General features: G+C 35.4%; 1 protein-coding gene across 2 annotated transcripts in view; it reads left to right on the plus strand.

Annotated features, from left to right (window-relative positions):
- Positions 1-12,124, plus strand: part of Vps13a (vacuolar protein sorting 13 homolog A) — a 167,531-nt gene that overhangs the window by 21,917 nt on the left and 133,490 nt on the right. For both annotated transcript variants that reach the window (XM_042665600.1, XM_042665599.1), the window contains exons 6-13: positions 3,598-3,704; positions 4,473-4,532; positions 8,256-8,315; positions 8,520-8,600; positions 8,928-8,985; positions 10,517-10,644; positions 10,821-10,927; positions 11,678-11,849. In XM_042665600.1, the coding sequence (XP_042521534.1) occupies positions 3,598-3,704; positions 4,473-4,532; positions 8,256-8,315; positions 8,520-8,600; positions 8,928-8,985; positions 10,517-10,644; positions 10,821-10,927; positions 11,678-11,849 (773 nt within the window). The remainder of the gene's footprint in view (positions 1-3,597; positions 3,705-4,472; positions 4,533-8,255; positions 8,316-8,519; positions 8,601-8,927; positions 8,986-10,516; positions 10,645-10,820; positions 10,928-11,677; positions 11,850-12,124) is intronic.

Below are 12,124 nucleotides of genomic sequence, written 5' to 3' on the forward strand. Positions count from 1 at the left end.
ACAGTCTCTGGCAATACCATGTATAATTCTATTTTATTAGTCACATTTCTTTCATATCTTGTGCAGTCATTTATGTCTATCCTTAATCCCATTTTCTAAGTCCCATAGCATAGGCCTTTTTCTTTCAAAAATTGCTTTCTAATCTTTTATATATCAAGATTATATACATATATATTTTAAAATTGAATAATATAATTTAAAAACATAAAAAGTCTGTAGTACTAATAGTTTTGCTTAAAACTATTAGTTGGTTTATTGCATTTATACTATGTATATATGTTTATTTTTATGGTGGATTATGAAGATTGACTACTGAGCCAAATAGTATACTCTACATATATATTTTATAGCACAACTTTTTTATTTGCTCAACAATAGTGAGAGAGAGAGAGTGTGTGTGTGTGTGTGTGTGACTGTTTATAGACTTTTATATGACTTCTGTTTTGGTGTGGGGGCTTATTCTCCTTCTTTGTATAGATGGTTATACCTATTTTGTATACAATAAACCCTTGAACTCTCACTAGGTTGAAAAATGAATAGTTGCTTAGCTTTTTGGCTGGGAGAAAGAGGGATCCTAGAGGTTTCACTGTGTTGTTTTTTTTTCAGAGTTTTTTAATTTATATTAAAACAACCCACAAAAAATAAAAGAAGTGTATGAGTATAAAGCGTCTGACAACATTGTCACCATCTCTCTTAACCCATCCCTTCTCTCACTTTTTTTTTCAGAGTTTAAACCAATTCTTGTATTACGTTCTTCTTCATCAAGCATGTTCTCTGATTGTTTTGTGAACTGTCAGAGTTTCTGAATCTTTCAGGATTCTGTTTTAATCTTACCTTGTGTTCTAATAATATCTCCCTCTATAGTCATACAAGATTGAGTTTCTTCTTTAAGCTAATTAAGGCTGTCTGCTTTATTGTTTCTATGTTATTGTTTGTTATTTCTATTATCTTCTTTGGCCTGGGGGATTTACTTGCCCCATTATTTTTTCTGCTTTAATGACTTTTTGGGGGATAGAGAAAAATGTATGCAATCAGCTATAAGTTCCTCCTTGTTTATATGTAGAAATAAAATATAAATCTTTAGTCATGCTTAAAATTACTTAAAAATTACTGATATTCTTATTTTTACCTATGAATTATGTATTAACTATTCAACAGGATGTATAGAAACTCTTGATTTGAATCCTGTCTCATTTTTGAACCTCATAACTGACTTATCTGCTGTTTTTTTTGCTCTGAGCATACTGAATTACTTGCTGATTTACTGAACATATCTCAGTATTTCACTTTTTCCTTTATTAGTATTCGTTTGAAAATTATTAGCATTAGGATGAGAATTAAGGCTATAAAATGTGGATGAGGTTTCATGCAGCAGTAATGTTGTAGGATGAGAAGAGCAACAATTCTATACCCTGCATGAAGGAAATGGCCAAAAAACCAGATAAGAGTGAGCACGTAGTAGACATTGAATTCATGGCTCCATGGCGAAAAGTGCTGTAAGAAGAAGCACCTAATAGTTCAGATATTAATGAGTTGTTACACAAGATAATCCAGGATTAAGAAATGCTTTTGTAGCCCGGTGTCAATGGCTTCCGCCTGTAATCCTTAGCTACTCAGGAGGCTGAGATATGAAGATTGAGGTTCAAAGCCAGCCCCTGCAGGAAACGCTGTGAGACTCTTAACTCCAATAAACTACACAGAAAACCAGAAGTGGTGCTGTGGCTCAAGTGGTAGAGTGCTCATCTTGAGCTGAAGAACTGAGGTATAGTGCCCCAGAGTTCAAGCCCCACGACCGACCAAAATAAAAGAAAAAAGAAATGCCTTTGTTTCTGACATGTGGATCAGTGGTCATCTTAGAAATAGTTAATTTCATTGAGTTGCAGTAGCAGAGCTTTTATCTTCCCATAGCCTTTCTTTGAAAATTGGAAACAAAGTTAAAATTCTTTAGCATATGGAAGTATTGTTAAAACTTTGGGCAAGAGTGTACATGAATTTTAAGGTAGTTGTAAAGAATATGAACATGTTGCCAGGGAAATGTAAGGCTGCTATTAGCTGGAGATCATAAAGACTACACTGATTTTAGTCTGTCCTGTGGGAGTTTTTTAGTATTTAACTTAGCAAGACATAGGTAGGCATAGGCATGATGGTTTTGTTTTTTGTTTTTTTGGTCTGCCATGGTGCCTGAACTCTGGGCCTGGGCGCTGTCCCTCAGCTCTTCAGCTCAAGATTAGCACACTACCACTTGAGCCACAGCGCCACTTCCAGCCTTTTTCTGCACCTGTGTTGCTGAGGAATCGAACCCAGGGCCCCATGCATGTAAGGCAAGCACTCTACCACTGAGCCACCTTCCCAGCCCCGGCACGATGGTTTTATACAAAGTAGTAGTTGGGTTTTTTTCAGAGTTGGGATCTTATGGATAGAGGAAAAAGAAAGCAAAGCAATTTTAGATGAACTAATGTTTGCAGGTTTCCCCTTATCTGTAGAGGTAGGTTTTATGACTCTCGGGGGTGTGGGAAATCATGCATAGTACACAACCCTGTGTATAGTATGTTTTTTATGGCAAATTTTAATTTAGGAACACTAGGAGATGAATAATAATAAAAGAAAGGCAATTATAGCAATATAAACAGTTATGTGAAGGTAGTATCTGTGTCTTGAGGAAGTCAAGTAGAGATTGGTATTTCTGTACTCTGGTTTACTCTTGGTAACTGAAATCATGAGAAGCACAATGAAGATAATGGTGCACTGCTGAACCATAGGACTTGAGCTGCATAAGGAAGTCAAGGGGAGGCTATTAGCAGGGAAAGAAATAATGTAGTATTGAATTCTTAAGAGCAATGGATTTTATTATGTAGTGATAGAATTAAAAGCTTAAAATAGGGCTCTTTCTCCTCATAGGGCGTATATATTTTGTTTGGTTTTACTGAATTGTATATTGTCTACATAAAACATTACTGAAAAGGAGGGTAAGACTAGAAATATAAAAAGAATAGCTTTTATTATCATTTAGGAAAAGAGAAAATGGAAAAGAGATGGTAACTAGTAGTTGCCAAAAATGTGTTCGCTATTAAAACTGGCAGTAACTAAAGTTTTCTTAAAATGAATCAAATAATGAATTTTTTAATCCTTGTTTAAAAAGGAGAGGAGAACATGCTATTTCTCATTTCATACATACTGAAATAATCACATCTGAGTACAAACAACTTATAATGGCATTACTAATTTCAAGGGAGATTCTTACTTTGCTGCTGCTACTAGTTTTCCTAATTTAAGTCTATTATAATTCTTACTTAATAATCTTTATTGTTCTTAAATCTTTATATATTTAAGAATAGTTAAAAGATACAGATTATAATATGCAATACCAGTAAATTTTAGTTTTGCTGAACAACAAACTAGCTTTTGAAAAGATTGGACATTCAGTTGTCTTTGAAAATCTGTGGTATAAAAGACTTTTGGAAAGCAGGCTATTAGTGTTCTACTTACATATTTACATATATAAATTCTTTAACAAGACAATATGTTATCTTGTTATGTAGGTATTTATAGGTATGTGTTTTATTCAAGTCCTAAAAAAGGGAATATTTGCAATTGTAGAGCATCAGGAGGAGAAACAGGACACTTTCGCAGAAAAATTAGTTACTCAGATCATAAAAAATCTTCAAGTGAAAATTTCCAGCATCCATATTCGTTATGAAGATGATGTAAGTATTTTACTAGAAGATCTTTATTTTTTTAAAAAATTTTTAAAATTACCTTTAGGTAGTTGCACAGAGAGTTTCAATTCAACACAACAGTTTATGGATAAAATGTATCTTGATCAATGCTTTGCCTTCCACAGCAGACGATCTTTAAATTATCTTGCCCATGTAATTGTAACCCCTCTGTACGGTATTTTCACAATAAAAAAAAAAATTGAAAAAAAATACCTTTATATGTTGGATATTTACTGTTAGCTCTTACTCATAGTGTCCAACCTATTAAATAAATGATGGGAGGTAGAGAGATAGGGAGCTGAAGATTACATGATTTTTTAATATAATGACACTGGTAATTATATCTTTGATATAGTTTAAGCTACTCACACTTCAGATCATGAAGGAAAATGCTCTAGGAATTAGGAATTTCACGCTTGTATATTTTATCTCCGGAAAGAGCACTGGTCCAGGAGTCAGTAGAGCTAGACTTACTGATCTTGCAGAAAAATTAGTTTAGTCTCTAAACAAATAATTATATGCCTTACAGTATAGTGCTAATCTTTTTTTTATAAGCTTTTAAAATAAATTAAAAAACTACAGCTATTATAGTATGATACCAATAACTAGCATTTCAGTTTATTTTATGAAAAATAAAGAAAAATTCTAAAAATGTTTTTGAATATTTGAAATAGAATACTTCCCAGAAAGTTATTTTTTATAAAGCAACTCTTGTACAAATGTTAAAATCATTTGAGTTATTTATTTTCTTCTTAGGTCACAAATCGAGACAAACCACTATCATTTGGTATTTCCCTTCAAAATCTCAGCATGCAGGTATGTAGTTTAAAATAGAAACCTAACCATATTGTACAGAATAGTATAGTCAAACTGTTCATTGTGATTCCTGTATGCCAGCATCAGAAATATGTATGCCTTTGGTTGTCTATATAGAATTGGTGTAGAAAGGACATAGAGTGGATTGAAATTAAGAGGTAAGTAGATTCATATTTCAAAAAAACCATGGTTGGCGATAATGCTGGGTATGGTATCCTACCACTTAGGAGCTGAGGCAGGAAGGAGTACCTTGAGGTCAGCCTAACTGTAGATGGGCTTATTGGTGAGACCTCCTCAAAAAATTAAAGAGGAATAAAAAGGTTGGGAATCAAGCTCGGGTAGAACATGAAGGGGTGCACGGTAGTTATGATATTAAATACTTCTGCTTATTCAAAATCATTTTCTTTCCAGTACTGAAAAAAATCTATTTCCAAATTTTCAGTGAGTTAAAACAAAAGTAATACCATTTCTGAAATTTTGATGTTTTAAAAGCATTTTGAAGTGGAAGGTTTTGTTTTTGTTTTTTTTCTTGCCATGGAGGGGCATTATTAGGGTTTGAACTTAGGGCTGTGCACTTATTAGGGCTGGTGCTCTACCACTTGAGCAATATCTCCAGCTCTCCTTTTTTTTGCTGATTATTTTCATGATAGAGCCTGGCCTTACCTTAAATCTTGATCATTTTGATCTCAGCTCCCAAGTAGCTAGTATTCTAGTCAGGAGCCATCAGTGCCTGATTAGAAGTGTACGGAGCACATAGAATATTACAAAATATTTGCCTGCATCCAGGATGCTATGTTTTAAATATTTTTTATTGGACTGAGTTATTGTTGAAAATTTAAATCCCCTTTCCCTACTCTGACCGTCTTTCTTTTCCAGAGATGATAGTCTTTTTTTTTTTTGCCCAGTTCTGGAGCTTGAACTCAGGGCCTGGACACTGTCCCTGAGCTTTTTTGCTCAAGGCTATTGCTCTTCCACTTGAATCACAGCTTCATTTTTGTCAGTCTCACAGATTTTCCTACTCTGGCTGGCTTTGAACTGCTATCCTTAGATCTCAGCCTCCTGAGTAACTAGGATTCCAGACCTGAGCCACCAGTGTCCAGCTGTTGCATTTTACTTTGTTTTTAAAAGGCTGGGGATTGAACCCAGAGCCTTAGGCCTCCTGGGTCAGTGTTATCCCACTGAGCTACAGCCTCTACCCAGCATTTAAGTTTGTAAACTGTGGTGTAATATATCCACTTAAAAATTTAGATGTTAGCTGTGAACAGGTGGCTCACACCTGTAATCCTAGCTACTCAGGAGGCTGAGATCTGAGGATCATAGTTCAAAGCCAGCCCAGGCAGAAAAGTCCCATGGGACTCTTACCTCCAATAAAACCACCAGAAAACCGGAAGTGGCACTGTGGCTCAGGAGGTAGGGCGCTTGCCTTGAGCAGAAGAGTGCAGGGACAGCGCCCAGGCCCAGAGTTCAAGCCCCACAACTGACCAAAAAAAAAAAAAAGTGCTTAAAAGTTTACATAAGTATTTTGTATGATTCTTCTGTAAGTTACTTAAAAAAAATTTCAGTGATGGAACTCCACAGGGCTTGTTTTCCAAAGAAAAGTGTACCATTTAAAGAAATACAAATAAACTTCCCTAGATGTTGTGTTAAAAAAAAATTATTTGTGTTGCCACAGGAAAAAATTTAGTTCAGTTTCAGTGTAGTTTTTTTTAAAATCTTGTACTTTTGGTTTATGTGTGAAAAAAAATTTTAAATTTTATTGTAAAGGTGATGATGTTGAGACCCAGAAATCATTTTTTTTTTTTTTTTTGGTTCTGCCATATGGGGACAAGCTTTCTACTAAAACACCAGCCTGTAATATGTTTTAAAAATCCCTTTTGGCAATCCTAATGAACGCTGACATTCGAGGACCACTATTTCAGTTCCCCACAGAAAAATAGGAGCTATCTTGGATGGGCACCACTTAGGAGTCTCAGGAAGGAAGATTGTGAGATCAGAGCTTGCCTGAGACATATAGATCTTTTTCCAAAATAAAAAAGGAAAGAAAAGGAAAAAGCTTTGATTAGTTCTTAGTGTCTCTCCCTCTCTCACTCTTTCTCTTTCTTTCTTTTTTTTTGGGTCTGGTCATGGCGTCTGAACTCTGGGCCTGGACGCTGTCCCTCAGCTCTTCAGCTCAAGGCTAGCGCTCTACCACTTGAGCCACAGCGCCACTTCCGGCTTTTTTCTTTTTGCTTATGTGGTGCTGAGGAATCGAACCCAGGGCCTCATGCATGCAGGGCAAGCGCTCTACCACCAAGCCACCTTCCCAGGCCAATCTTCCTCTTTCTTTCTTGCTTTCTCCCTCTCTCTTTCTGTCTCCCTTCTTTGCCCTCTTCCTCTCTCTCTCCCTCTCTTCCTCTCCATCGGTCTCTCCTTTTCCCCCCAGTGTTTTGGTTTGAACCCAGACCATACTTACATTATACCCTAAGGGTACCCCCTGGCACTTCTCAGTGAGTCTGGGTGTTTGAGTATGCACACATGCTGGGACTATGGCTTGGACACAGGACCTGGGTGGTAGTCTCAGCTTTTTTGCTCAAGGCTAGTGTTCTACCACTAGGGCCGCAGCTCTACCTCCATTTTTTTGGTGGTTAATTGGAGATTAAGTCTCATGGGCTTTCCTGCTCCTTCTGGCTCTGCACTGGGATCCATTTCAGCCTACTGAGTAGCTAGAATTACAGGCGTGGTGCCCAGCTCCAAGTGGCTTTGGATTGCTCTTTAGAATAAAATTTGTAAAACCTTTGTAATCTGACCATAGGTAACCTAACTGGCTTTATCTCCTTTCTTTGCTTTGGCCATTCTGATCTATTTTAGGGACTTGAACATAGTATATTTGCGTATCATTGGGCCTTTACACCATTTCTTTTGCTTTGAATCTCAGTCCTTCCTTAGAATCAATAGTTTCTAATCATGTCATATATTAATTAGGGTAGTGATAAAGCATACTTTCAGTGATCATTTTTATAAGTTCATTACTATGTTGCTCATTTTATGTGACACACTCCTGATTTTGATGTTACTGCTCTGTTCTCTGATGTAAGTGTATTTGAATCTCTATTCTGACACTTATTTGTAATTGCTTGTTTCTGGTCTCTACCCTCTGCTCCCCTCTTCCCCTCTTGGCCTCTTGTTTGTTGGGCAGTCCCTCTACTACTTGAACTATGCTCCTAGTCTTTTGTTTTTAGTTTGTTTTTCAGATAGAGTCTTTGCCTAGGCTAGCTTCTGTTTCATGTTCTCTCTCTACCTCCAGAGTAGCTGGGATTGCAGACATGATGCACTAGATCCAGTTGGGTTAGAATTTTTTTTGGGGGGGTGTCCGGTCGTGGGGCCTGAACTCTGCGCCCTGGGGGTGGCTAGCGCTCTACCACTTGAACCACAGCCCCTCTTCCAGCTTTTTTCTTTTTGCTTATGGGGTGCTGAGGAATTGAACCCAGGGCCTCATGCATGCAAAGCAGGCGGTCTACCACTGAGCCACCTTCCCAACCCCTGGGTTAGAATTTTTGACCAGAAATGTGGTCCTCTAAAGTAGAGTTTTCTTGCGGTCACATTATTAATAGCCTTTGATTGAGTGATATATTTTCAAAGGCATTTTCATGAGAAATTGTTTGTAAGTGTATGCTCCATAGGTGATGACTTATCACCTTCATTTTTAATGCAGTAATCTTTTTGCTGTATTTCTTTCCTTTTCAGACAACTGATCAAAACTGGATACCATGTTTACATGATGAGACTGAGAAACTAGTTCGGAAGGTAAAATAAATGAATACATGCTCATGAAGTTAATAAAAGAAACCTTTAGAAGACCGATGCTATATTTATAGTTAAGATTTATGTGAAGTGTGTTTTGTTCCCTTAACTCTGTGATAAGAGTTCACTTGAGACTTCTGAAAATATCATATGTTTAAAATGTTTCAGAAAAAAGCCAGACATATAATAAATTTGCTTTATTTTCAGTTAATCCGATTGGACAATCTTTTTGCCTATTGGAATGTGCAGTCTCAAATGTATTATCTTAATAATTATGATGAGTCATTGGTAAGTAAATTGTTTTAATTTGTGTATATGTGTATTGTTATATTTTTATCAGGCATATTAGTAACATTAGAGTTGGTATTATTTTCTAAGCAAGATGTTAGAATTTATAGATATAGATGAATTACATGAACATGTATACACATCTTAATAACTCCTTGAGCATTATTTTATAACAGTTTAATGACACATTGTTTAGCCACATTCATATTTTGTTCTAACAAACTCTTGCCACGTTTGAATTTAAACATTTTCTCTTCAGATTATAGAATTTTATAGAATAAGATATGTTGTCATGAATGTACATAAAAGCAATTTGTCTTTTAATAGGACAATTTGAAGTCTGGTATTGTTAAGGAAGATATTATTCCTGATGGGTATGATTTTGGTAAGTGTTTTCCATACAATAAAAACATAATAAGTTGGGGCTGGAAAGGTGACTCAGTGGTAGAGCGCTTGCCTTACATGCATGAGGCCCTGGGTTTGATTCCTCAGCACCACATAAGCAATAAGAAAAAGCCGGAAGTGGCGCTGTGGCTCAAGTGGTAGAGCACTAACCTTGAGCTGAAGAGCTGAGGGGCAGTGCTCAGGCCCAGAGTTCATGGCCCCATGACCGGACTCCCCAAAAAACAAAAAAAAACCCATAATAAGTATAAATTTTACATTAACATTGATGAAATGACTGATTTTATGTTTTTTGAGCAAGTACTGATGAAGTAAACAGGCAAAGGAGTTAGAGGTTAATGCAGAGAATTTGTAAGATGACTGATAGTATCATAAACTATTTTGTTACTAAGACAACAAAATATTACCTTTTTATACAAATTACCTTATAATTGATTGGTGAATAGATGATCTCTATCTAGAAGGTATAGTACTGGTCTCCTGTACTTACTTTAATCTTTTTGGCAGTAGGAATGAGCCAAGCAGGAAATCTGCAGTCATTTTACTTTTCTCTTTTATAAATTAAAAGGAGAATAAATAGATAGAGAAATGTGTGGGTGTGTTTGTTTGTGTGTGTGTATGTGTGTGTGTATGTGTGTGAGGGGGGGGGAGGGAGGGACGGAGAGGGAGAGAACAAATGGGAGTTAAGGTTTTACAGAATAAATCCCTTATAAGGGCATTTACAGAGCCATGCCCTAGAGGGTCTCTTGCTTTCACCCAGGCCATCCACAAACTGTGTACCTCCATCTCCCAAAGGTGGGCACTACCATGCCAGGCCCCACGACTTAGAAAGCTTATAATCACAGAATGAGAGTCATTGTAGGATTGGAAGTATGGCTCAGTTGGGAGAATACTAGCCAATGAGTTGAAAGTGTCAAGTTCCAAGTTCAAGTGCCCGTTTCTGAACAAAATAAAAAGTCATTATTAAGTATAATCGTTTTTCCTCTTAACATATCTGATACTTGTTTAGAACTATAATTGCTTGGTACTGGGGATTGAACTTGGGTTTGACAAACTCAGGGCTTTGTACTCTCACTCAGCTTGGTTGCTTATAGCTGCTGCTCTTCCACTTGAGCCATGCCAAGTTAATTGGATATGGAATCATTTCTGTCCTGGCTGGATTTGAGCCATCATCTTCTGCGTCTCAGCCTCTTGAGTAGCTAGGATTGCAGTTGTTCTTTTACTAAAACTATTGTACTATTTTCCTTAACAAGCTACTGCTTTTAAAGGTTATGTCCATATTTTGAGAGGGAATTTAGTTATCCTGTAAAGAAGTTAGTGGGAAGTGTAAGTTGGAAAAAGATAAGAGAATGGTCTCCACTAATTAAGCACCAGTTTAAACAAATGATGATAATATGGACATTCAGGAGCTACAGAAAGGGTGTAAAAGAAATGAAAATTAGTATTTCCAGCTTAGAGTCTTGAGACTTTTGAAATACAACTGTTTAATTTTTAAAATTTGTATTATTTTCCAGTATTTCGCCCTATATCTGCTAATGCCAAACTTCAGATGAATCGTCGATCAGATTTTGACTTTTCTGATCCCAAGATAAACCTGGATGTTGAGTTACATAACATAGCAATTGAATTTAATAAACCACAGGTGATTTTCTCTAATGAAAATTTAAATTATGAACTAGTGTTAGAAATAAATGTTTTTCTAAAATGCATAGTTATACAGTAGCATTTCCTTTTAGAAGTTTAATAATTTAACTTTTCGTCTTCAACAATTGAACAAAAATTGTGGAACATTTAAGAGCTTTATTTTCCATTCTTCAGTATTTCAGTGTTATGGAACTTCTTGAATCGGTTGATATGATGACACAAAATTTGCCATATAGGAAATTCAAACCTGATGTGCCTCTTCACTACCATGCCAAGGAATGGTAAAATGCTTTTAAGTTTTTCTTTCTTAATATGTCAGAAAAGCCTGTTTCTTCATGTGGACAATAATTTATTAGAATACTTCTTAAGGTTTTCTCGAGTCTATGATACATTAATGGGAACACGTGACTCCTTTTGCTTGTTGGTGAATTGATTAAAGGGATTCTTGTAACAGAATTTATAACTTCAGATACTAAGACATAGTTTTCATTTAGTGGAGAGGGAGGGATCTCATTGTTTTTGTTTTCTACCAGTTTGTTTTTTTTAAAATAGATCTCCCTATCAGACTCATTAAATCTATATTACTAAATTTATTTAAAATACAAAACTGTTTTGGTAGTCTATGCAGTATAATCCTATTTTAAAACTCAAAAGTTTTATTTCTAAGCTTAATTCTGCTTTCTAGAAATTGCAATTATTTAAATTACTGAAGTTATTAAAATATCATCTATGCTTTCATAGTTATATAGAACTGTATTTTAAACAAAATTGATATTGCTTATTTTTGTGTTAGAGGTAAGAATAATAGATTGTTAAAATAAATAGGGCTGGGAAAACAAGAACTTAAGCTTTTAAAGGTTGTGTCAATATTTTGAGAGGGAATTCAGTTATCCTGTAAAGAAGTTATAGTTTTTGTTTATAGTTTATAGTTTCTGTATTATAGTTAAGTATGTGAGATTAGCAGCATTATTAGTTATTTTCATATTGTTGATTTGAGGATCTTCAGTATGGGGTTTCTTTTTTTTAACTAGGTGGGCTTATGCTATACATGGTATTCTTGAAGTAAATGTTTGCCCCAGTTTACGAATGTGGTCCTGGAAGCATATTAGAGAACATAGACAAAAAGTGAAACAATATAAAGAACTATATAGAAAAAAGTTAACAAATAAAAAGCCACCCAACGAAATTCTCATGTCTTTGCAGGTTAGTATTTTAAAGAAATCATTGCATATTTTCCTCTACAAAACTTCTCAATCTCTCATAATTATTCTTAATAATTTTACTGTAACTTTTACTGACTGTGTTTTCTCTTATATTGACCTTTCCATGCATTTATTTGCTGACCAATTCTTAACTTGGGTAGTATAAGATCTTATGAAATTCTCCATGAGCTGGAAAATTTTAGATTATTTTTAATCTGCAGTGATTTAATATACATAGATATACATTGATACATATAGGTACATATGTACATGTAT

The sequence above is a fragment of the Dipodomys spectabilis genome, unplaced genomic scaffold (assembly GCF_019054845.1).
Source record: "Dipodomys spectabilis isolate Male_0828 unplaced genomic scaffold, ASM1905484v1 ptg000335l, whole genome shotgun sequence".
NCBI classification, from domain to species: domain Eukaryota; kingdom Metazoa; phylum Chordata; class Mammalia; order Rodentia; family Heteromyidae; genus Dipodomys; species Dipodomys spectabilis.